Source organism: Mchenga conophoros, linkage group LG23 (assembly GCF_057382185.1).
Source record: "Mchenga conophoros isolate Kocher_MC1m ecotype Shallow Benthic linkage group LG23, M_conophoros_male_GT1.1, whole genome shotgun sequence".
NCBI lineage: Eukaryota > Metazoa > Chordata > Actinopteri > Cichliformes > Cichlidae > Mchenga > Mchenga conophoros.
This window is the reverse complement of record NC_140547.1, coordinates 28,422,626-28,449,845: the sequence shown is the minus strand read 5'-3', so window position 1 is coordinate 28,449,845 and position 27,220 is coordinate 28,422,626. Positions and strand designations below refer to the sequence as shown.

The window sequence follows — 27,220 nt, the reverse complement described above, 5'->3', positions numbered from 1 at the left end:
TGTATCTATGATTACCTGTAACATACAGATGAGCATAGCAGGCTGCTTTGCCCACTTTGTTGGAGATGACAGCCTTGTAAACACCTCCGTGAGCATGACAAGCGCCCCGAATGATCAGACTGTGGACATCCCTGTCTGGAGAACAGACACACAGGTTTCTTATTCGCCATCTTTCCCCCACTTTGAACGACTTATTTTTGTGTGTTTATCTGCTTACACTGAGTCATTTTGCGCTCCTCACTGTTCTCAATGCGCCTGCTGTTGTGATACCAGGCAATAGTTGGGTATGGCAGGCCCGCCACCTTGCATTTCAGCACCGCCTCCTTCCCTTCAATGACTTCCACATCAGCCAGAGGCTGCACAAAGTCCGGCATGGTCCTCTTCTCCACCTCGTTGTCGAACACTTCAGGTTCCTCTGGGATGGACGGCATCTTCTCCAACTTGGACCTGGAGGAAGAAAAGAACAGGTCGACTTGATTTTATCACACGCATTCGCTCCATCTGAGCTATTTTTCTTTGCCCTAGAAAGCAAAAGTGGAACATTTGATTTTTTAAAAATAGTTTGTTTTCTTCTCAAAGCCTTCAAAGAATTAACAATTACACAATTAGGGATGAGATGCAAATAGAAACAAACGGCTTCTCTTACATGTGAGAGGAGACGGCAGCTCGGGGTTCTTGCACGTACAGCTCAGCAGTGCATTCAGACTTTCCGTGAATGTTTTGAGCAACTGCTGTGTAAAATCCTTCTGTGTCACTGCCAACGTGGGTGATGACAAGCGAGTGACGACCCCCCTCTTGAAGGATGCGAATGTTATCACTCTCCTCCACTCGTGACTCTGAAAGAACATTATAAAAGACAAATTAAAAAGCCATTTCTTTGGACAAGCCTAAAAAATGTAGGAACACCGCACCGCCGCTTTGAGATTCTTACCAAAATGCATCCATGTGACTCTCGGAGCAGGCGATCCGCTCACCTTACAGTCAAACCGTGCCGTGCGTCCTTCGATGACCTCCAGGATGTCCAACTTTCGTGTGAACAGAGGCTCCTTGGACGGCGTGACGATCAGTTTTGCACTCGAGGTCAGCTCCTCTGTAGATGCACATGCGCCCTGTTAGTAAGTGTATCACTGAAATATGTTCAATCACATCTAAAGAAGTTGGAGAACAACCAACCAAAACCTCTCTGGTGGAGACAAAAACACGAAATGGAAAACCCAGCATAAATATAAGGTGTGATCATAAAAAAAAAACCTTATGTGATTTAAATTTGCCATGTTTCCACCTTCAGGTTAGACTCCTTGGGAAGAAAAGGAGCCAACCAGTTAGATCAGGTCACAGATTATGGGCCACACACATCTTTCCTTTCTGTCACTGTAAATATATTTAATCTCTGAAATATCTTAGTACAAGAAGTATAAGTGCAATGTCAACAGTATGTCTCAGTCTTTACCCCTCAACCGCAAAAGGCTGATGGCTTACATATTATCATCACCCCGTTGGCCAGTCGGAGAAGTAGACGGGCTGCATGGACACCTAAGTTTGTAAATGAGATAACTCAGGAAGGAAGTCACCTAGAATTTTCAAATTCCTACCAGCGGTTCAGAGTTTTCTGAGCTTTGAACTTGAGAGTTTTCTGAAAATCTTGTGAATGCAGTAACTCGAGAATATTCAGGATCTTGGATTTTCAAATTGAAACCATAGGCACTCCTATTTAAAATCCCTGTGCATAAATTGTTGAAAAATTCTGTAGTGGGTGATGATCTATGATGTGATGATTTATCTTTTACTTTATTCCTGCATTATGTGGGCTTGGGGAGGTCTTTATCAGGAGAAAAAAAGTAAAATTTATGAAAATACAGTTAAAATTCCAAAATGTAAGCTAAGATGTAAGATGTCCCATGAGTCTTTGTAGGCCCAGTTGCAGTCCTGGGGCTTTATGTTTGACACCCCTGAATTATATCGTTTTAGGGAAGAGGAAGAAGGCACAAGCCACATTTGCGAAACGAGGCCAGTGTGACAGAAAAACTCTGTACTGTGCCTGTCTAAAACTATCTGGGGGAAACAATCATTGAGGTTAAAATCCCAGATTTGTACAGATGATTTAAAAAGAGCAGCAGCACCAGAAGATGGCTTTGAAGGGGAAATTTGCACAGGTTTTTAGTTAGACTGAAAATTTATGATCACACCTCATCTTCTGTTCAGCAACAGGGACAGCACTGCTTATGATTCACCTTTGGCAGTGCTCAGCTTGCAAGTATATGTCCCACTGTCGTCTTCATGTACTGAATTTAGCATGAGACGGCACCTATAGCATAAAGAAAAATAAATGAATGAATTTTGTTTTTATGACACCAAAAATCTGTCAGATAATAAAATGTGCTGCAGTGACAGCAACATGAGGTGGACCTACCTCTTTCCGTCAAAGTGCATCTTACAGTTGAGCAGTGCAGGCTGGATCAGCTTCCCCCTGGACAACCAGTCCACGTCCACATCTGGAGGTCCCGTGATGTGACACTTAAACACGGCTGATTCTCCAGCCCTCACTGCTGCGTCTTTTGCCTCCCTGGTGATCGTCAACGCCGTTTGTGCTGCAGCGGTTGATTAAAAGAAAAAGAAAACAGCACAAATAGAGCATATATAAGGAAGAACGACAAGATATGGTATGACTAAACATTCAGTTCAGTTTCTCATCACCTACCTCTGACCTCCAGTCTGCACTCTGCCTGTTTGCTTCCATACTCATTGATGATCCTGCAAGCATACAGCCCTGCATCTGACCTCTGAGCCGAGCCGATCCTCATTTCACTGGTGCCATCTTCCATCTCTCGCACAGTGAAGTGCCCTGCTGTCTTCACCGAGACTCTGTCCTTCAGCCTGGGTCAGTATAAAGCGGCTGTCAGAATCATTTATGCTCAGGCGCGTAATGGAGGGGTGTTTGTGTGAGACAGTTAGTGACCTTGATTGTGATAAAAGCTTCAGGTTTCTCCTGAGATGTCTAGCTGCAATAAAACCTTGAGGGGGAAAAAAAGATGTCTTACCAGTAAACCATGGGTTTGGGCTGGCCTCTGGCTTTCACTGACATGACAACATCTTGACCCTCGGTTACCGCCTGGTCACATGGTGCCACCTATTAAAGAATGTAAACATGATTACCTATAAAAGCTTTTAAGGTTAATCTCTAAGCTTTGCTCCAGTTTTATCAGATTGGAAGTAAAATCACATTACGACCGTGCCCAGAATGACTGCAGCTATCAAGTGATGCTGCGATGAAGCAAGTGGAGTCATGGTATGAAATGCAAAGGATATGTCCATGGAGATTGCCATTTTGCTACTAGGAAAATGAATATTGCAGCACAGTGTGATCTTAAGATCGGAGAACAATCAAAAGAAGATTCATATTTCCATGTGCAGTAACTTATATTTTTGTCCGATTGTTTTGGGACCTGCCTGTGGCCCCAATACCTGCGTACCTGGAAAACAAGACAGAGTGTGCAGCAACACCTGACACGGAAGAGAGTTGCCATTACAAGGAGAGCAGAATTATTAGACAAATGAGTATTTTGTCCAAATCATCCTCTTCATGCATGTTGTCTTACTCCAAGCTGTATAGGCTCAAAAGCCTACTACCAATTAAGCATATTAGGTGATGTGCATCTCTGTAATGAGAAGGAGTGTGGTCTAATGACATCAACACCCTATATCAGGTGTGCATAATTATTAGGCAACGTCCTTTCCTTTGGCAAAATGGGTCAAAGAAGGACTTGACAGGCTCAGAAAAGTCAAAAATAGTGAGATATCTTGTAGAGGGATGCAGCAGTCTCAAAATTGCAAAATTGCAAAAACCAAGGCGCCAAATAACTGCCCATGAACTGAGAAAAGTCAAGCGTGCAGCTGCCAAGATGCCACTTGCCACCAGTTTGGCCATATTTCAGAGCTGCAACATCACTGGAGTGCCCAAGAGCACAAGGTGTGCAATACTCAGAGACATGGCCAAGGTAAGAAAGGCTGAAAGACGACCACCACTGAACAAGACACACAAGCTGAAACATCAAGACTGGGCCAAGAAATACCATACCACCTTTATTTATAAAGCACTTTAACATAAAGCCAGAGTTCACAAAGTGCTGTACATGCTAATAGCATAAGTAAAGAAAATTAAAATGAGATAAGATAAAATAAATAACTAAAAAACTAAAATAAATTGAAACATGTTAAAACAAATTGAGTCAACCCCTCTAATCAATGCCAAAGGCAAATATCTCAAGACTGGTTTTTCTAAGGTTTTATGGACTGATGAAATGAGAGTGAGTCTTGATGGGCCAGATGGATGGGCCCGTGGCTGGATTGGTAAAGGGCAGAGAGCTCCAGTCCGACTCAGACGCCAGCAAGGTGGAGGTGGAGTACTGGTTTGGGCTGGTATCATCAAAGATGAGCTTGTGGGGCCTTTTCGGGTTGAGGATGGAATCAAGCTCAACTCCCAGTCCTACTGCCAGTTTCTGGAAGACACCTTCTTCAAGCACTGGTACAGGAAGAAGTCTGCATCCTTCAAGAAAAACATGATTTTCATGCAGGACAATGCTCCATCACACGCGTCCAAGTACTCCACAGCGTGGCTGGCAAGAAAGGGTATAAAAGAAGAAAAACTAATGACATGGCCTCCTTGTTCACCTGATCTGAACCCCATTGAGAATCTGTGGTCCATCATCAAATGTGAGATTTACAAGGAGGGAAAACAGTACACCTCTCTGAACAGTGTCTGGGAGGCTGTGGTTGCTGCTGCACGCAATGTTGATGGTGAACGGATCAAAACACTGACAGAATCCATGGATGGCAGGCTTTTGAGTGTCCTTGCAAAGAAAGGTGGCTATATTGGTCGCTGATTTGTTTTTGTTTTGTTTTGTTTTTGAATGCCAGAAATGTATATTTGTGAATGTGGAGATGTTATATTGGTGTCACTGGTAAAAATAAATAATTGAAATGGGTATATATTTGTTTTTTGTTAAGTTGCCTAATAATTATGCACAGTAATAGTCACCTGCACACACAGATATCCCCCTAAAATAGCTAAAACTAAAAACAAACTAAAAACTACTTCCAAAAACATTCAGCTTTGATATTAATGAGTTTTTTGGGTTCATTGAGAACATGGTTGTTGTTCAATAATAAAATTATTCCTCAAAAATACAACTTGCCTAATAATTCTGCACTCCCTGTAATGACAACAGACAATTGTTTCTTCTTTTTCTTTCTGTTTTTTTTTTTTTTAGTTAAATGCAGTAAAATCCAATGGATGACTCTGGATTTGGGGGTTGCCAGAGGAACAGTACTTGACTGATGGCACTGTGCCAAGTGAAAAGTTTGTTGGAGGCGGGATTAGGGTTCGGGATTGTTTTTCAGGAGTTGGGCCAGCAGGGTTAGTTCCTGTGAAAGGAACTCTTAATGGTTCAACATAACAAGACATTAGTGACAATTTTATCCTCCTAACTTTGTGGGAACAGTTTGCAGCTGGATCCTTCCTTCCTGCACAAAGCAAGGTCCATAAAGACACCAATAAGCGAGTTTGGTGTAGAAGAACTTGACTGGCCTTCACAGAGTCCTGACATCAACCTGATAGAACACCTTTGAGATTAATTAAAGTGGAGACTGCGAGCCAGGCCTTCTGGTCCAACATCAGTGTCTGACCTCACAAATGTGCTTCTGCGAGAATTCCCATAAACACTCCTAAAGGTTGTGGAAAACCTTCCCAGAAGAATTGAAGCTGTTAGAGCTGCAAAGAGTTGATCAAATTATCAAAATAAACCCTAAGGATTAAGAACAGGATGTCATTCAAATTCATATGCAAGCGAATACTTTTGGCAATACATCACAACAATGTGATTGGTCACTTGCAGTGTTGAACCTGGACCAACATTAATTATGATGATTCGGGAAAGACAACGAAATGGGGATATCAGAGACATCGACTATGACGCTGCGCTTGTTATTTAAAGAAAAAATCATAAGGAGCTTTTATACTTTTACCTGAAATGAGGGAGGCTCTTTTAAATGGTGAGGAAGTGAGTCTCCGACCTCCATCACCTCCTCCTGAGGACTCAGGTACTCCTCATCTGACTGGATTGGACTGCTGATTTCCAGAGATACAGCAGATTTCCCACATTGCGTGTGGGTCGGCTCTGGAAGAACAAGATATCGGACACAAATATAATAGAATTACAAGCATACTACCGCCGTGTCTAATTCATTTTTATTTGAGTTCACAAAAAAGTCGATTCTGATTTACACACGTCTTAATTTAAGTAATTGAGTGCAAAGCCTTTTGAAATATGGTTAACATGGCACTGGCGTAGCTCATTTTGTTTACGGTCTTTTTTTTGCTTTGCTGGTGTTGATCTTTGCCAAAATGAGCACTTGGCAACACAAAGCAGTGGGTTAGACACAAGTGGGCCACGTGCACCTCCACACACTGAGCACAGGGACCATCTGAAGTGACCATAAGCGAACAGATAACGAATTAATCCCTTAATCCCTGACCCAATCATTCACTCATTCCCACGAGTTCTAGATCAGACACTGTGTCTGGACCCTTGGCAGTCTGGACTACAGTCAGACTCAACTCACAGCTGCGGGAAGAAATATAAAGAGCTGCCTCTCTCTTTCTGTCTCTCCTTCTTCTTTTGTTGCCTTCGTTTTCGTGTCAGCGTTTCACAATCTTTGCAAAGCCTAAGACCTCACATATCTGGCACAACTAGATAACGTTGCGAGTGAAAATGAATAAAATCAATTACCCAAGTAGAATAAAGGCATGTCCCCCCTTTCAGATGGCAGAACAGTGGACTGATAGGTATTTTGCATGACATTCAACTGTGCAAAATAAAGGGAAAGTGGGTCATCATCTGCAAGTGAAAGGCAGGCTTGGTCGCATATACAGATGGAAAGAAATGCACCGAAAGCCATATATGGAAAAGCTGACTAATAGTAATGAAACACGATAAAAAAACACTGTTTATGCCAAATTATTAAGCGATGTAGGTGGATATTCTGTTGCGCTTATAGCATTAAAAAAAGGAGGGGGGGATAAAAACAACAAAATAACCTACCTAGAGTCACATCTCTGAGCGGCGTCTGTGCACCAGGGGATAACTCCCCAGAGTATTTATGTAAACCTGCCAACTCTTACACAACTCCCGAACAGTGTGAGCCGACCAACTTTCCTCCACCCTGTCCTTCTGCTTCCCATCACTGTTACGCCTTTATTCTCTTACACTCCTGACATCCCGGGCTGATGAAAAAGCTGAATATTTTAAAAGTTTATTAAAGCTTAGGTTTAAAGACTCCACTGAGTCACAAAGCTGTGGTTCTTCAACTTCTTTGATTTTTTTTTTAATGCAAAAATGACAATAGGCCTGTGTTATGTTCTCGCATATTTCTTTGAAGCCAGTAAATCAATCTCGCCCACTATTTTGGCTTGTCGTGGCAACAATCTACACACTTCTCGGCTAAAATGACTCACATAATCTCCCGCCACTTTCTGGCAGCTCCATCCCCAAGCCCTGTAGCGTGAAATCTGAAGTGATGAAAAACTCCACGATTACAGCTGTAATCTCGAGCGGGGACATAAAGCAGACGGCAATTACCCGAGAGAACAAGAGGCCTTCTAAAAATACTCCTGCAAAGTTAGACTCCGCTGGCCTAATATGGCAACAGAGGCCCGCGTGCTGCTGTCGGAAAAGCACCAGGGTGAGCGCTTGCATTTGTTGACAAAACTGTGAAGAGGGGAAAGTTGCATTTGCATGAGGCCGAACCAGCACTGCTGGGAGCTTCTCTCATGCACAGCGTAGTATAAACACCCGTCCACTGCAGGCGCTTATATTTTTCTTTTTTTGCCTGATTTTGAATGCCACGGCTGCCTTTGAGGCTCAGGAGACCTTTGTGTGACGGGGGCAGGTCTGCGTTTTGAATTCATGCCGAGGGGGAGCTCGGTGCCTTCAAGAATTAATGGGTTGCCATGGCAACTATCGCTGCGAGGAGCCCCGGTCGGGATGCTGAGCTCCAGCGGGCCTTTGTAGTCATTAAGACAGAATGTCAGGCGGAGGAGGGCTGGCAGCGGATTAAAGTGTGAGTCAACATGTTTGAGAACAGCATCGTTTTTATGTTCCCCCCGGTGTCGCTCTCCTCATTTAAAATTTGTGCTGGTAAAATGTGTCACCATGTCTAACTGCAAAACAAGAAAGCAGTAGAGGTGGGCGGATACATGTAACCATCGATACGCTGGTATTGGTACTGGATAAATACTAGTGCGATAGGATGGATACTTTGTTTCTGTCCTTCTAAGTTCAGTATCTACTGAAAAGTGTTAAATAAATTTAATATTTTTGGAAGATGGCTCATCTCATAAATCATGACACACTGCTCACCCCCATAAAAGCTGCCTTTATAGGTTAAAATTATCGGTATCTGTATTGGTATTGGCAATACAGGCTGTATATTTACTTGGTAATCGAATTGATACCAATATTTCAAGTATCGCACAGGGCTTGAAAGCAGGCTCTGGCCCAGCCTCACCTGACTGAATGTAGAGTGTCGCACTGCATGACGCTCTGCCCGCCACGTTGACAGCCGTGGCGCAATATGACCCCGCATTGCTCAGCCTCATCTCCTTTATCACCAGACTATGCTTCTCGCCCTCAGCTTTAACCACATGGAACGCGTCACACCGGATCTCCACATTATTCTTCCTCCATGTCACTGAGAAGGCAGAGAGAGAGAAAACACAAACACTGAAAAACTGATATGGAAGAAGTCAGATTGCAAACATGTGAAAGGATAAGGCTCATTGATTTGGTTTATGAGAGTTTCACTTAAAATTGACCAGATTTCATAAGACTATGTGTGCAAGAAATCGCTTTATACGGCACTTAACAGAAAACAGTCTCCTAACTGAATTCAAAAAAGAAAATTATAGAAAATGGGGATGTTAAAATGGTGACTTGTCTTCAGCTGTACCAGTAGGGGTTGGGCTGCCAGTGATGATGCATTGCAGTGTGACCTCAGAGGCGCTGGGTGCGGTGGTGTCCTCAAGAGGCTTCTCAAACCTCGGGGCCTCAGCTGGCTCATCATCAGCAGACAGGTAAGAGTCATCGGAAGAACCGCCTGTGAATTAGAGGGACGGTCAGAGTGTTTTCTGTGCAGCTGCCGGTGCTCTATTACCTGCTTTAGAAAAATGGGTCAGACTCCAAATTAAGGCATTGGGCTAGTTTCCTTTTACGGATCCCCATGATGAAAAGAGTTTCATTAGTGAGTCTGGGCCCGGCAGCAATTCTGGCTCTGATTAATTTTCCATGGTGGACAACATAATATTATATATATATATATATATATATATATATATATATATATATATATATATATATATATATATATATATATATATATATATATATATATATATATATGTATAAGTTCAACCTTTTTGATCATTCCTTTTTAGTTTGTAATCTGTATTTTTTATTTCTATGTGCATGTTTTTCTTATTCGGGGACTTACAGCCTAGCAAAGGTAATAAATCTCCAATAAGTTCTTTTTGTGTTTCAGATCTTAAAGCCACAAATGAGGCACAAAAAAGCAAAAGTTGTTAAAATGGGAAGCAAACAAACACCCAATATTACTTTACGTTCTTTAAGAGTGAAGTCACAACCCTAAAAAGTCTAGTTCTCTGACCCCTGGTAGTTAAACTTATCATTTTTCATAGGGGTAGTGTTGTGTGTGTAGGTCCTGATCTTTTTACAGTTTAAATTGTTTGTTTGTTTTTTAATAATCTCACTCAGTGGTGGTCAAAGGTGAAACAGAACAAAAACCTTTAATCAGATATGATAGCAAAACTTTTTAGCTTAGGGCTAAGGGAGTTATTTAATCTCTTAAGATCCACCAGCTTCCTAGTGCTCTTTTGTTAGGGTTATGGTTGTCATTATGTTCCCTTCTACCACTTTGTCTAGATATTTTATTTTATTTGACCTGCCAAATGGGAACATTTATGAAAATAGTACTGTAAGCCTGGCAACTTGGTAGACTTGGTAGTTGAGCAGAAATCCATGGATAAAGCCTCAAAGACTTCTAAAGGGACAACAAAAGGTGGTTGTATTTGTTTTGTTATTTGTGTAAAGAAACGAACTGGACAACAGTTGGGTCACTCAAGCCACAGGCAGGAACCTAATGGCTCCCAAAATGATTAAAGTGTTCATCCAGTTCCAGACTCTCATCTGCGATGGATGCTGCTTGGATTTTTTACAAACACGTTTATCTAGAACACTCGTAAAGCATCACCTACCTTCGTCTGCAGACTTCCGTTGAGCAGAACGGCCTTTTTTGCTCTTGTGTACTCTGCCCTCCCTCTTCCTTCCCTCGTTGCTCCTGTGTGGAACACTTTCTGTCTCCATGGGTTCATCCTCCATCAGGATGGTGGGGATGTTCACTTTCATGGCCGGAGATGTCCGCCCCACCTCCGCCTTCCTTCGTTTTAGGAGCGGGCTGATGGAAGGATTGGGTGATGGGGTGAGCCGAGGAGGCTTGGGTGGGAACTGGGGTCCTGGTTCCCTTACAGTTACTGGGGATGCTCTCTTCCCTGTTGGGCCTGGTGATCGGTGGTCCGCCTTGTTGTCCATGTTGGTGTCTCTCTTTGAATCAACTCTGGAGGAGGATGAAGATTTGTGGGATGTGTTAACAAGTGTGTCTTTGTCAGCTGCCAGAGAGCTTTGTAGGGTTTCCCTGCATGCAAAAGATGAGAAAGCTGTTATGTAATATAACAAGTGAGGGAAAAAATATTACATGTCTAAAACTCTTAATTTCCATTAAGTGCTTTGTTGTTGTTTTTTAAAAGAAATTTCAAATCCCTCAAAGAAAAATATACAAATATGATCATATTGGAATCTTTTTTTAAGAGAAAATTTCACAAGTAAAGATAATCTTCTTCAAACCTGATTAGGCTCGTCTTTGTAGCTATTGGCAACGGTTGTCCTGGTAACTGGTGAACTGGTGGCGTTGCCGTGGTAACAGAGATTTTCCTTGCGCTATCTACTGGTTTCCCGTGCAAATCTGACTGTGTCATCTTTTCCTTTTCGGAGCTGCTGCTCTGATTCCCCGGGTCTTTGCCTTGGGCCTGCTGAGAATTCTTCCATATGCTGCCCCCCTCCCTCTCCCCAACTTTTCCTTCCTCTAGGGCTCGCTCCCTCGCCTCTAACTTTTTAACTACTTGGGCAGGAATGGGTTCTAGTTTCCCCATGTGCAGCCTGTCTTTCTGTGACAGCTGCTCAGTTGAATATGCCTTCTTCAAGCTTGGTTTCCCCACAAGCTTCTTGATCCGCTGGAGCTCTTCTGTGAACTTGCTCTGGTAATTCTGGATCCTCTGGGAGTAGTTTGTCTTGTCCTCTAATGAAGAGGCCCTCTGCTTGAATACCGCTCTCTTCTGGGCTGCACCCTGCAGTATTCGACTCTCATCTTTGCTCGGGCCTCCTGTCTTCTTTCCACTCTCATCTGATTCAAAGGAAGCTGCCCCTCGTGGCAGATCCACCCTTCGCTCCTCAAAGGCAAGGACCTTGTCAAAGATCTTGGGTCCTGCACGAGCCAGTTTGGGCGTCATAACTGCACTGTTGGTGCCAGATGACTGGCCCGTATTAGAAGTTTGAGGACCTGAAGGTTTGACTTTGCCCGAGTGTTGTTTTTGTGTGCTGATGCTGTTTTTGTGCGTGGTAAGAGGTGGCTGGGGGGAAGACAGGGGGACATAGGAGGACAGGCCCTGTGATTCATCAGCAGTTTGAAGCCTAGAGGGGTAAGGATTGAGGGGAAATAATGGAGGGGTGAAGTTAGAGCTCTGGTGCAGTGGCGAAGGCTTTGGAGGAGTAATAAGATGCAGATAAATGTCCGTTTGTGTCATTTTGTCTCATCATGTTTGAGTTCTTTGTGTTTTCGCATGTGCTTTCTGTGTTGTATCAGGTAATGAGCAACACATCAGACAGTGTGAAATCAAATGGCAGAGAAACAAATGTAATGAAATTTTGAGATTGAGACTTCTTAAGACCTTAACCCTAAAACTGCAATAACCGCTGTTGTTGGCATGTTGCACCAACAATATTACAAAATAAGAACATAAACTCCTACGAAAATCAAAAAAAGCACCCCTGCTTAAACTTCTAACACAATAACACCATGCCTAAAAATAACCTGTGAATCACATGATAATTACTCAGTGAGAACACTCATGCTAATATCAGCTCGGATCAAAGCAACCCATGCATGCCACTGCAAACCTATAAACATATGGTGTTAATCCAAAAGTGAGGGGCGGCTGTAGAAAACATGCAGTGGGTAAAAATCACAGTTTTCAGAAGTGCTGAATAATATATTATATTAGAAGATTGTACAAGTGCATCCTTTCTAATGGCTATATGAAATATTAATATTAACATTGTTATTTTGTTGGCTTGTAATCATTGTTAGATTCAAATCAATCCACACTGATGGCACGCAGAGTCGAAGGAAAGTGTGACATCAAAATAAAAAAGTACACTATATGGAAAAATGGGAATATATAAAGAAGAGTAAAAAATGAATAACAAATTGTATAGCAAATGGAATAAAGTTTTTGCGAGTTGGGTCTATGGAGGATATAATGTCTTGCCATATGAGTCAGTTTTCATTGCAATTTGGGTTTCTGGGCAGTCTTTTTGCTTTTTGGGGGAAATCCTGGGAATTAAAAAGCCATGTGCTATAATGGCATAGAAAATGTTCTCCCTCTGTACAGGCTGAACATGCTCCCATAGTAGTCGCTGCCTACGGAAACACTTTCCTCTGACCCCTGAATGGGCCGGGCAAGGTTAGCATGAGACGCTCGGATGAGTGGTTCCACACCCAGGTGACGGACAGGGGGGGCCCCCTCAGAAGGACCCCCACCGAGGCCTTGCCTTGCTGGGTTTGTGGGATCCAAATGGGGCCCTGGAGGTCGGGAACCCAGAGTGCGGAGCTCTCGCTCCACTACAGGGTCATAGGTGCCGGGGAGGGTGGCCCTGCGATCTGAAGCATCGGGATTGTAGTCCATCACCCTTCCTCCCTCACCTGTATAGAGAAAGAGAGAAAGGGAGAGAGACTGTTTGAATTTAAAAATTAAAATTGTATAATTTTATATCTGACTTTTAGCATTTTAAAAACAACAACAACAATATATTGGTTGTTGTGGGCGATCAATAAAGAGACTAAACTGTGTCTGTGTTGAAAATGATCTTGAGCTGTGAGCCTTCTAATTCATTGGTGAGAGTGTGGTTACTTGTTTTTAACAATAACAATATAGCTTTCTTGCATAGCAGAATATTATATACAGGCATGGCTAAATAAGCAGCCATTTGTTTGCAGTAAATAAGTATAGTTAGTACGCTAAAGGCATTTCCCAAATATGGGATGAAGAAAGTATTTGATATTTCTTCCTCTTCAGAGCGAAAAGAGGCCAAACACATGAGATATCATTGGAAAGGCCATGATTTCCTCTGTTGAGCACATCAAGACTTGATATAAATGTGATGTGATGATAATAGAGAGCAAAAACAAATGTTCATTACAGTGGACATAAATGAATAGGCTGGATATCACATTGTATTATATTATATTGTACTGTGTCTATTGTATGACACGTATCTTTTTATATTGTGTCTATTGTATCATATCATAACATAAAATGTCATATTGTACTAAAATTGTATTGTCTGGATCTCTTTATTTCGTGTTGTATTGTATCATTTCACATTGTACCACTTTTTTGGCATTTTATATCATACCATCCATCATTGGATAATCATATCATGTCATATCATATTGCATATTGCATGACTGTTTTTATTGTATGGTATATACACAGGTATATACTTATTTTTTTTGGTTTTGGTGTTATAGAAGTTACAGAAGTTTCTGCAAGTCAAACTTCATCAGATTGAAGAGACAGTTGATGGATGGGCTGTGTGAATTAAACCATTTTAATGGAAGCATGGTAATTTCCTAATACCGCGCTCCTCTTAAAAATATTTTAGCATAAATCTAATAAGAAATTATGTATCACCAAGACTCTGATTTTGCTTTACTCTCTAATAAAGCATTCCTATATCTATATTATATTTTTTAATGTCTTAACTGGAAGTTAATGCAGTAAGAAGCCAGCAAAAAACCCGTGGTGGGGGGGAAATGACGTCTAATGAAGACAGCGTTGTTAAGCATGATGGATAAACAGCCTATTGATTGCTTGAAAACAGGAAATGAAACGGAAAGTGAAGGGGCCACGTTTGAAACGTGTACCACTTAAAGTGATCCTTCGCCCAGCGATGAGCAATGGAGACAAGAATGCTTTAGCAGCATAAAAAAAGAGCGGTCAGCATCTTCTGTTAACGAAGGAAACCTTGAAGCAACGATACGGTCAGGGATAAAAAAAAACATCTTAGCACTTGACTGATTGAATGATACTGACTCAGCGTCACCATCAGTAGCTGTGCAATATCAGTTTCTCATAAAACAAAAAAACAGACGGAACAAAATGAGAAATCTTCTCAGAGCAGCCACACTTTTAGGTCTTGATATATACAGCTTCAAAATTCTGTTTTCACTTCTCTCCGAGGCCGGGCAGCAGCTTTCATTTTTATTTGAACACACCGTGCTTTGAAACGTATCTCATCCGTGTCTGGCTTTAGGGCCGGAAATATTTTCTGGAATACATTGCCTGAGGAGAAAATGTATCTTGTTTGTGTATTACAAGGTATTGTAGTCATTATTTAGTATTCAGCAGAGGCAACCACTCTGTTCCATGAAGAAAACAAATGATGTATCACCTCATCCCTCTCTCATTTGATATTCTCTTTCTATTTTTCTGTGGCTTGTCTCTGGAGGGACGTGATGAGGGCGTAGTCAGCCCACCAACACAAAAGCTTAGAAAGTGCAAACACCGAGTATGAGCGAGGAAAGAATATACTGTAACATTTCTTTGTGGTAGAGGAGAAGGGTGTCAATATTTCAGGTCTATATTCAGACATCATGTTGCTTGGTTAGGAGTGGATGGCGAGGACGTAAAGGTTCTACGACTCCAATGCACCAGCACCACTTTAGCAAATTAGTAAAGACTCTTTCAGGAATTGTTCTCATCAATGCAACACTAACAGGTTCAAGCGTAACCTTGCCGCTAGACAAAATGCTTCCCCCCCCCTTTAAATTTTAGACATTTGCATTAAGATCCAGAGGATTTGCATTTCTTTTTTCTCCTGTATCAAATTTAATGCTCTTTAGGCTTAATCGGATTTGCTTTAGATCAAGTAAACTGCCTCACACAGTACCCATTAGTCAATATGCAATTTTATTTTAGCAACAAAAAAAAAATCTTGAGCAGGGATGAAATATATAACTTAGTTCATTGCTTTAGTTGAATAAGCGCGATTTCCAAACTGTAAAAACTTGGATGGAAGAAGGATTTTCTTTACAGTAGCTTTAATTTGGGCTGTTATTACAGAAAGGAGGAAATCAAATGCTGGGGGCTTTGAGGAGTTTAACATTTGACCTAGAATGTAGGACTTGGGAGACAGGACTCAAAATTAAAGAGCAGCTTTATTGCTGAAGCCTTTTCTTAAAAAAAACAAAAACAAGGACGGGCTTGAGTCAAAGGGAAAACACAGAATAAGGGAGCACACAGCATTAAGAAAGGACATGGATAAGACGAGACTCGGATAAAGAAAAATACACAAGGAAATACCAACAAATCCAGAATAATGAGAGCGGGAAAGTAAAACTCAATACAAAGCACACAAAATAAGAAACTATCAAAATAAAACAGGAACTAGTGAACGCTGACACACCAAGAGTCAAACATTCAAATCTGACACGAAGACAAAATGTAAACAAACATGGAGAAAAGGTTGACTTTACACAGGAGACAAGCATAGAAAGTATGAATAACAAAACTGAGAAGCTCTTGGACTAAATAACATTCTTCTGAAATCCAAAAAGAATCCCAAACCCACGACCTCTGTTAAAGTCAAAATTATATTAAAATCGAATTATTGAGATCCTGAGAGTTTGAATTAAAGATGATGAAAAGACACTTCTGTGGCTGAAGAATGAAGCCAATATGGATTACTGTGCTGAGTCTTGAGCCACAACTCGTTTCTTTATATTTTGCTTCCTTTCGAGCAATAGTTCTCCAGGCTTTCTGAAGGTCTTTCAAAGTTTTAGTCTGCTTTTTCACTCATTTTCAGTCCAGTCCTTGTACCTGACCATTTTCAGATTAATGCTTTTTGTTTGTGGGCATACTTGACCCATGAATTATTAAAGCACAAAATGATACCTAGCTCAAGGGAAGAACCAGAGTGTACATTGGCAACAGGAGTGACAAATCGAAATTTGAAATTTTTTGGTCCAAATTGTTGAATGCGTAGGTGTCTGCAGCCATGTGTAAAGCACGGTGGACGCTCTGTCATTATAGGGGGTTTCGTTAAAGTCGATGGAATTATGAGCACAGGAAAGTACCATCAGTGTAGGTTGCCTCAAATCTTTTGCGCAGTGCACAGCTACTCAAAAAGCCACTTGAGGCTGGCTCCCCCTGCAGGTCAATCGCCCATGTTAAAATGCCCAGCTTCATTTTTTACGACTAATTTCCCCTTCTATGACGGCCACACATCTTTGGATAACTCCACCATTTAAATTTTATCAAAGTTTAAAGTTGTGCTTTGACTTGCTGTAAAGTTACGTCCACTAACAGCTCCTCTAAGAAGTCTGTGCAGTAGTCTTAGTGTGTTTGTGTACTATCTGAAATCTAAATACCATGTATCTGTATCTGTGTGATGCACTTGTGCAGCTTTTGGTTCTTGTCCAAATGTGTTCATTTCTCCTCCAAAAGACCAAAACAGTAATGGCCATAATACTAGAAGGGAGAGCTCACAAACCACTAACTTCTGGGTGGCATTATAATAGATATGATAGATATGATACCATCCATCCATCCATCCATCCATGAATGATACCTTCATTAAAAAAAAAAAAAACAATAGTAGGTCTTAGACTATCAATAATTTACGATTTCCCAAATCTGTGTTATCCAAGAAATGGCTTCCCGTGTCTTTTTCTGTCCAACCAGTAGTCCAAACTGCAAAAATCCTCAATTTAGAGAGAAAAGCAAAGCAAATCCTCCCACTGGAGAAGCTGGAAGATGATCAACCAGCCAGTAAATTCACTGATTATTTGAGCTGTTGAAGCTCTACACCAGCACGGCAAACTGTGAAAGAAAGAAATCTCATGCAGCACCTCATTTTTAGGTGAGTATAACATAACATTCACCAACCCACTGGACCGTTCCACCTGATCTCTGTTCATTAACGTACCTCTATTTAAACTTAACGATGTACATTTACATTTTAATTGGCATAGCATGCATTTGTTTCAGCCTCATTTATCCAGCAGAAATAGTCCCATTTTTGTCGGACAGCACGTTCCCCTGTGGAGCCACACAGAGAGCTCCAGACCTGAGACAGGTTCCCTGCTTGAAACTAGGGCAGTGTGTCACACTGTTGCATCACACCATGAGGGATTAATGCCTTCTGCCATATCGGATTTCATCCAGCGCACGTTTTGGGCCGGCATGATAACAGCCTCCATTAAATCTATCTATCATAATTTTATACAAGTGTGTTTTTGGCAGAGATGTTGGTGGTGGAGCTGTAAATCTGGCTAAATATCATTTTGGACAAAGAGCTGCAGAATATTTTCTTTAAGTAGTGCAAGCTTGCAGCTAGAAAATATGACCTCAAAAAAGAAAAACGAAGCCTCGAAACCACAAACTTACATAAGCTTAAAAAAAAAGGAAAAAAAAAAGGAGTTTAAATAAAATACCTGAAGGTCCTTTCCGGCCAGCCTTATCATGGTGCCTCCCGGGCCCTTCTTTGGTTTCCATCTGAGGTTCTGTGGTCTCATCCTCTGTGGTCTCAGAGTCTGAAACAAAGAGAAGGAAAACACTATGAGATGAGACGGGAGGAGAAGGTGGAAATCCAGCAAAGAGGAGCTGAGGTGGAGGGCGGGAAGAGGAGGCTGGAAACAACAAGAGAGCGCAGGTAGAAAATGACTTTTCACATTTGCTTAGCAGCAGACGTTTTGATGGGTCACTGAAAAGAGCTGCGAAGAGCCCCCCCTCCCCTTCCTCGCCCCCCCCCCCCCCCCCAGAGTGAAATAAATGGGTTGAAACTGGAGCGTGACATGAAGCCAGCTGTGGCTTATAAAAATGCATGCAGGGGAGGGGTATGTAAATATGCTCTTGACTCAGTTTTGAGTCAGCTTGAAGCTCAAGAGGAATCTATATGTAAGGAAGAAGAGCAAAATCTTAAATCTTACTCAAACCTCGTTATTTGACTTGAACTCATGCATGCATGACTGTTTTCACAAAAGAGGACAACTACAATCAGTAAATAAATATGGTTTGTATATAATACAAGTGAAAGCTGAACTCTGAGTGCATAATTTACAAAAAGAAGACGTGGGATAAGCATCTGACTTGGTTCTCAGTTTTATGGGGAACATTCAAAAACGGAAAGGACACAAAAACAACAGGGTGCGACGACGATAAACACGATGCAAACAGAGGATCGCAGATCGCTGATTGACAAAGCTCGGCCTAGATGTTGAGGACAAAAGATGCAGCACAGAGGCAAACAGACACACACACACACAGACACTCAGGGTCAAAGTAAGGAGCCTGAAACCACATCTCCGTTGCTGAGATCACATTACATCAGATGAGGTCAGCGACAGAAACAAATCAAATAAATAAAAACAAAGGAGAGAGGATGACAGGCGGGTTTACCATAGCTTTGCTTTCGGCAGGAGCGGAAAACTTCGCTTCCATAGTGGCAGCAAGAGAGGGCAGACGGGAGAGCACCGTTACTATGGAAACCAGCATCTCTCTCACCCACACGACCAATCCTCTTCGTACCCATTAGAGTCTAAAATCACCAGCCAAACTGCTGGGTGGCTGACAGATATGTTTACTGGTTAGAGAGCCTGCGAAGGAGGAGGACGACAACCACAAAATAGGTTGCACCTCATTGCGCCTCACATCAAGTCACATCCTTATTAGATAATTCCAGAAGCTCTGCCTAACAATAAGAAAGCCAGTGTAACATGAAGAAGCACAATTAACCTATTGCACTGCTAGTGTGTGTATGTGTGTGTTTTTTTTACAGGTGTGGGTATGTAGATCCACCCAGCTGTATCAAATGAAGTTAAATAGCTCGCATGCCAGGCGAGTTAAATCAACTCAGTGATGTAATTACAACGAAATATATTTTGAAGTGTATAGCCTGAATAGTAATGTGACTGGAACAGCTTACATTACACAAATATTGCCAAATATTATACCTCAAGCCGTCAAATTTACACAGGATTTTTATGCTGCAGCGATATTGCTTTGTGGGGGTGGATGTACAAGAATGAGCCCCACTTTCTTGCTGGAGTCGAGCAGTAGAACATACACAGAAGCAATACAGGTGTTTTTAAAACATACGTAAAAAAACAGCTTTTATGTATATAAGAGTTGTTCCAACTGAAGCGCATGCCATTGAAAGCTAAAATGGTGACAAAAGAAATGGGATCAGGCAAAAAAAGAGAGAAATGGCTCAAATTTACATTTTTTAAAACCAAAACAATAAATAAATGAATTAAATATAATAACGGAAGAGACTACGGTAGAATAGAACTGGTGTAAAGCTCATACTGACAACACACCATGGGTAAATCTGCCAAATGTCCGTGTGGAATGCCCAGTTCTCTGAAATAAGATACAAGAGTAAAATGCATTATTCAACAGTGAAGGCAGCCAAACACTCTATTTAACACAGAAAAACAAAATGCATAGATTCCCATTTACGGAAAAATACTTTGGTCCTTAATGAAACAGCTCATCCTTAATAAAACCATGCACTTCAGGCATCGGATCACAGTTTTCACCTGTGTCTATCGTGCATCTCCGGTACTGTCAAGCCAATTTGCTTTCATACTTCACTGCTATTGCACTTCGCTAAAAAGTCAAAAAGCCCTACGGATACTTAATTTGTTTAGCATATTGATCTTCCTCTCAGGTCCTTGTTGGAGAATCATCTGGACACAAAAAAGCTTTGAAAGCTTTGTGGTCAAATTAAGTGAGTTTAGTCATGGTGGATGTTTCCAGTTGTATTTAGCGCTTTCCAATTGTAATTTCATCACAGACATTCAAAAATGGGGCATGTACTATAAATAGGCGTTTTTCACAGCAGACCTTTTGCCTCGTCGTCTGAGGAAAAGCACAAGTGTAACTAATAGCTGTAATTACATCTGCTTTTTATTTACACACATCCTTCTGAGCCTCCCCTCGGCTTCCGGGTAGTGATGGTAAATTTGATTCTTTTTACTGAATCGAGTGTTAATGAGTCACTCACCAAAGTGAAAGTGGTTTTTTGAGTCATTTGATTCACTGAGTCAGTTGACCAGAGAGTGCAAAAATTTTACATTTTCACTCAAACTTAATTTGTTTCCCTTTTCATGTAAATCCCACTGCTAAGATGAATGATTAAAAAAAAACAAAAGACTATTTTATAGAGAAAAAAAGAGCAAAAACATTTCTAAAATTAAGCAATTTCCTATCAAAATTGCTTAATAAACATTTATTTTGTTTATTTGTATTTTATTAGTATTTTCCTTAAGTGTGTCAAATATATATTTTCTCATCTAAATGTCCACTGCGCTGTGAGCCAGGGGGCGGTAATGCGCCTTAACATTGGTTGCCAACCAAGAAGAAGAAGAAGCTGTGAGCCAGGAGGGAGGTGGTGAGTGAGTGAGTGAGTGAGTGATTCGTTCGCTCGCTCTTTGATTCAGCACAGGAGGGAGGGGGTGAGTGAGTGAGTGAGTGATTCGATCGCTCGCTCTTTGATTCAGCTCTTTGATTCTTGATGTGAGCTTCTACTCAGGGTTTTTTCTTCCAGTTCAGGGCAGAAATGCTTTTGTTACGAAACTGGCTGTTGTTTCCCCCCCACAATTTTAATTATAAGCTAGATGTATTTCTACTAATGGAATTAGTTTGCTAACAGCAACAGGGATGAGTCAGTGAGTCAGTTGGGCTTGTGAATCATGATTCACGAGTCAGTAAAGTGATTCTCGAGTATTGAACGATTCGTTCACGAATCGAGCATCACTACTTCCGGGTGTTTTTCATGCTTCCCGACTGATATGGACTAATTGAAAATTAATGGACTTCAGGTTCCAGGAACTAAGGTTATTCATTACTCTTTTCCTACAGTGGCGAGCCAAAATATCTGCTGTGGAAAATATTCTAGCTCACGATATTACAATATACCAGCACTCATGATAACCTTGATGTTTGAAAAATGAAGTAGTGATATCACTGAATTATAGATGTATGGCACCTTAATTGCTTTGAAGGAAGCAAAAAGAAAATGACATCATGCTAGCTAGCTGACTACTGCAATAGCTAGGGTAGTAGCTAACTAGCTAGCTCGTTGCTACACTTTGTGGCTACCATTATGCTGGAGAAAAACACTTGAAGCCTCTCGCACCCAAGAAGAGTAAATGTAGTGCCTGTATGTTTTGGACATGATAATTGTGGGGTGAAAATCTGATATTGTGGCATTCCTTAACATGATCTCTTTGCCCTTACTTCATTATGACATTGCCTGTAAATATGAAGAAAAACAACACAGTGGGATACAGTGGGATATCTGCGCTGTAAGAAACTGTCATTATAAATTATAGGTACATTTCTTGAGCAGTGAAGTTGTTTCTTCACTAATGAAATCATTTCTGTGCAAAGTCTAGATTAAGTAAGTGATGTGTGGGATGTGTATTGTCTCAAAGGACATGAACGTCACCTGCAGTAGGGGTGGGCAATTAATCTTTCCGGGGGCAAACATAAGAAACTGGGACTGTTGTGGAGGGCTGCACCAAAAGCTTATAAGGAGATAAAATTGTTATTGAGCAGAATTGAGTTCAGTTTATTGGCACGGCCCTCCACAAAAGTCTCAGTTTCTTATGGCCCACTGGGAAAAACAATGGCCCACTCCCAATCTACTAGAATATGACTCAACGCCTGTAAGTGAGAATCCTGCCTAGATACAGTGATTTCACAGGGCCTTCTATGTAGCTGAAATGATAGTCAACCCTCTCCAGTCTTGCACTCATGTTTGAGGAGAAGCTGTTGCTAAACAACTTGTAAACAACATGGCAATTCCTGACTAAGAGAAAATTGTGATCTACAGTAGGCAGACATAGAGATATCTTTAGTCAAGCAAATGGTGAATAACAAATAGTATTTTTAGGTCCTTAATAAACAAAACTTTTCTTAAAGACTACGTTCAACTATAAATTTAGGACATTTTTAATGAATGGGGCCATAAGTCAGTCAGTTTTGCTAGCCTCTTGTTCTCTTGAAGTTCAGTTGTCCAGATATGCTGATAAAGATGGTGAGAGGTGATTGAAAGTCATTAAAAAAGGGAATGAAACTCAAAGTTGAAATTCTGTATAGAGGTACAGAATAAAGTCAAAAAAAGGAAAAATCTGCATATGGTTGAAAAGAAATATTTTCTACACAAACTAGGCCTGGTAGATTATTGTGCTCATTTTATTTGTTTTATTCTTCCTTTCTTCAATACATCATCACTTCATGGCTAGGTAAGCTTTACATCTGACTTGCTACATGCTTTACAACTTCTTAAAGGCCACAACAGGTCACTATCACAAGGAAATGTGATATTTTTCAAATTGATAAATGATACAACTGTAAAATCAAGAGATCTACTTAATATGAGAATATGTGACAAATCTTGAGTGTCGGTGCTGTTAAAGCAGCTGGTGAACCTGCTTCCTGGACAGTCTGTCAATCATCACAGAGGAGCACTCCTCAGAATGACTCACGGCTCTGCAGCGGCTTGAAAGCAGAAATAGGAAAAGTGCAAAGTGAAGTGACTCATTTCACACTTTTCCCCCACCCCCCACCCCTGCCCGCCACATTCCCCGCTCACTTCCTATTGGTTGATGTTTTTGTGTCAGGCAAATTGATTAACAGTTGCCTGGTGGTAACCGCTGTTTGACAGATTGTCCTAGAAGCTTCCATCGTTGTCATGATCTCCATTGTTATGCCCCCAAGGCGTTCATATCAGCAAAACCCAGCCACAAACGGCATCCTTTGGAAAATTTGGATTTGGCAAAGACTTCAAAAACATATTCTGTGGGTATAATCTAAATCCTTCCAGCATTATTCCGACAAATCTGCTGGTGGCAAGCGAAAGAACAGGTCTCAAGAGTTGGATGTAGGATTCAAAAGAGGCAAAGGGACCGTCAGAAATCAGCTTCGTATTGTGCGTCGCTCACTTTGTAGCCATTGTGAGTAGCTGCCCTGATTCTCATGTCTCCATGGAGTGTAGCCTACTGACACACTTTTCATCTGCCCCGAATTTGTGAAACCTGTCATACGAATTTCTTATTGTATAACAAATCTGTCTCGATCACCCGAGCAACATTAATATTTCATGACAAACAATGTGCACACTGTAACAGAGGGAGTGCATTTGGACTTGAGGGTGTGAAAATGGATGTTGCCTTTTTAGATTTTCAGGATGAGTGTCTTCAGAAATCATTTTGAATGTATTCAGGAAGGTAAATTACATTTTCCCCAGGCTGACTTTCTCTGTTCGATTGTCGGGATTCATCCCTAATTTTTCAACAGATATCAAACACAAATGCAAAAAACAGCAAGCATTACATTTAATAATTTAGTTCCTGTAGCATTTTCCCTACAGTATTGAAGTTGATCTCATTGTATTAACTTAAAACGTCTTAATCCTAATTCCTGATGTGTATTTTAAAGTCATTTGCCTTTGGCAAATCAACAAATGTGCATCCTTATCAGGTAAAGGGTGTGGCATGTCATCCTAATATGTTTAAAAACCTACAAATCTAAAAGAAAAGCATCGTGACTAGCGCTTCATAAAAGCACCACTGTGGACATTCTTCCGTAAAGAAGCAAACTCACCTGAAATCTCTTCTTGGACCAGATTTTCTTCATCTTCAAGTGTTCAAGATTACCTGTGGCATGAGCTCACGAAAACATCCCGGCCACCCGAAAAAGCCCAGGGTGTGGCATCAACAACAACATAAAAATCAGGATTCAGAGCGGGATTCAGCTGCCTTTTTGTGCGTGGGCGTGTTTACTCTCCAGTCTGGCAACAAGACGGGGAGAAAGGCACCGAGAGAGAGAGCTGGAGGATGCAAATAAGCCAGAGCCAGGTGTCTTTGTGTCTGAGTGTGTATCCGCTGATGTGAACAGCATCCCTGTCTGACGTAGAGGCTGCCTTTAGAGGGGGCAATTCTCAGCTGGTTTGTCTAAACTCCCCCCACTCTCTGCCCCTCAATCGAGAGAGAGAGAAAGAGAGAAAGCACACTCAGAACAAGGGGAGGTGGGGGTTGTAAGTCTGAGCATAAGGGGTGCGCTGGGCTTGATTGCAGTGATGAGAGTGGAGAATAACAGGAGGAGGAGGTGGAAAAATGAGAAGCTTTGGCAAAGCGTGTTGACTTTTCTCTGAGTCGGAGGACTTATAGATGAGAAAGAGCAAGGCTGATGCAAATGAGTCAGTTAGAGATGAACGAGAGGGGAAAAAGAAAAAAGAGAAAGCCGGGGGTGGGGGTGGAAGAATGAGGGACAGATGGGGAAAAGATTCATGAGGGAAACCAAATCTTTACCACCATCCTTACAGCCTCTCCCAGTTTATTCTCCTTTTTGTCATCCTCTGCAAGGAAGGTCGCAGCCTCTCAGAAAAACCCACAAGCCATCAAATATTTATCTCTATTTCATGTCGGTTACCTTTAACCAGTGATAGCGTCTAGACCTCAAGCATCTGAGGATAATATGGAGTAGAAGAGCAAATGCACTACCCTAAATGCATTAGAGGTCAATACCCAACAAATAGCAGCCATAGTTTGAGGGAAACATAAAAGTGTCCCCATTATTGAATAAATAATTTAGTCAAATAAACAACCAAAATTTAAAAATTAAAAAAAAAAACACTGCAGAGCGTTGATTGCAAGTTCCCATAGTGATGTGGTTGTTGTCTAAAATCCAGAGATATAAACTCTAATTAAATGTGCAACAAAATAAAATTGTTAATTGCTGATACATATATTTATTCTTATTCCTGTTCTTATTCTTATTGTTGTTCCTATTTTTTAAATTTTGTTCCCATTCTTGTTCTTATTCCTTTTCTAGTTCTCTTATTATTATTATTGTTCCTATTCTTATTCTTATGCTAGCTCGCATTCTGATTCTTGTTCTTATTTGTATTCCTATTATTATTATTATTCTTGTTCTGATTTTTTTCCTGTTATTATTTTGTTCCCATTCTTATTCTCATTCCCATTCTTATTCGTATGCTAATTCCCATTCTTATTCTTTTTCTTATTTCTATTGCTATTTTTGTTTTTGTCCCCATTCTTGTTCTTATTCTTATTCCCATTCTTATTCTTTTTTCAGTATTGTGGGATTATTGTACCATGACTTTACATGTTCAATGTGCTTTTTAAAAACTGAATTTAAAAATCAAACAAAAAATTACTGCATAGCAAGTGTTACTCCCTCTTTTACTTTTTACTGTGATTATTCCCTCCATGGAAACAAAATTCCATTCCTTTATAAACAGCCTACAAATGGAAACCAAAAACTACCAGTCATCCACAAGTCTTGTCCATGGCTCACCCACAGAGTTTTTAGGGTTTAATAGGAGATTTTTACACTCACTTGTAAGTCCATTGATAGTAGCAAGGTTTTCTTTAATATTAGGAACATTAAAGTGAAGACAGATTTTTACATTGAGACTAATTCTTTCTTTACTTTTTAACTCCAAGAAAAAAAACTTGTGGAAGCTGCTTTTTTACCTTATTACGGGGGTCTACTTTACATGCGCGTCATCTCCTCAGTTTAGCCACCTACTTATTTAGCTTGCCACACATCTCAGCATTTTGCTACAAGTGCAGAGTCTCTGAATCACCATTACAGTTACCATCTCAAATGGTTGCTTTTTGATCTACTGAGGGTTTGGGGAAAAACAACATATTCACTTTGCATATGACCGCACTCACATGTATTGTTCAATTGTTCAAGCAACATAAGGAACGTGGATGTTTTTCTTAGCAGGCCACTAGTCATGTTTATTGTGTGTATTTGCATATCTTTCTTAATATGGTTTGAGTTTGATCCTACGCTGGAGCTCCCTTTTGACAGAGATGCAAATATTTTGCATACTGTTTGCAGATATCGTCGTAGAGAGATTTAAAACATTGTTGGTTTCCTTTTAGGTTCACTGGTCTTTATCAACTCCTAAATAAAGTCTATCTGTTTCTGTTGCTTCATTCCTAAGTGCTCTGCATTTTCCACTAGAGTTAGGGTCACAAACTTTATCTGTCTGCCATCATGTCAGTCCATTATAGATTTTTCTGTTAAAAAGCCAACTTTGTGCACCTGGAAATTAAGTTGTTGAGAGTGGTGAGATGAGACATTAGAGTTGCAAGCTGTAAAACATATAATCTTATCTTATCTTACTCATTGTAAAATCAGTGGTTCAATCCCCAGCTACTCCAGTCTGCGTGTCAAAGTATCTTTGTGAGTGTGTGTGATTGGATGAATGAGGCAAGTAGTCACCCAAAAGTGTTATGTACTAGTCCATTCGCTTATCCAACTAGGCCCTCTACTACTGCTATGGCCAAATTACAATCACCAAACACACAGAAAGGCCCTGGCCTGTTTTGCTTTGAGGTGACAATGCTAACCACCACACAACTCTGTTGCTTAGTGACAAATTGTCTTTTAAAATTTGGAACAGTTAAATGTATTAAAGCTGAAAGATGCACTCTTTCTTCAACATTTCTCTTGTTATTACCGCTCTAAATGACTATTGATGAAATTCTTTTTCTACTTAGAGGCTTCTGCAAATCAGACAAAGAGAATATTATGAAACACTCCCCTCCAGGATGTCTTTTTTTTTTTTTTTAAGAAAAGGTCACAAGACTATTGCACCAACCGTCCAACCACCTCCTCCATTAAACCTCTTTCTCTGGATTGAATGAATTGTTCTTTCAGAAGTTTCTGTACTCCCTCCTCTATCACATGGATCTAAAAATAATAACA

At 40.8% G+C, this 27,220-nt stretch overlaps 1 protein-coding gene across 8 annotated transcripts in view; it reads right to left on the bottom strand.

Annotated features, from left to right (window-relative positions):
* LOC146547420 (striated muscle preferentially expressed protein kinase-like) overlaps positions 1-27,220 on the bottom strand; it is a 60,207-nt gene that overhangs the window by 20,340 nt on the left and 12,647 nt on the right. For 2 of the 8 annotated variants that reach the window (XM_085265704.1, XM_085265710.1), the window contains 15 exons: positions 17,899-17,997; positions 12,954-13,104; positions 10,971-11,813; positions 10,325-10,761; positions 9,004-9,150; positions 8,563-8,745; positions 6,022-6,173; positions 3,039-3,127; positions 2,699-2,874; positions 2,411-2,588; positions 2,232-2,305; positions 932-1,090; positions 647-836; positions 218-447; positions 16-135 (listed from right to left, as the gene is read on the bottom strand). In XM_085265704.1, the coding sequence (XP_085121830.1) occupies positions 16-135; positions 218-447; positions 647-836; positions 932-1,090; positions 2,232-2,305; positions 2,411-2,588; positions 2,699-2,874; positions 3,039-3,127; positions 6,022-6,173; positions 8,563-8,745; positions 9,004-9,150; positions 10,325-10,761; positions 10,971-11,813; positions 12,954-13,104; positions 17,899-17,997 (3,228 nt within the window). The other 6 variants (XM_085265707.1, XM_085265709.1, XM_085265711.1 and 3 more) reach the window with 6 other exon arrangements.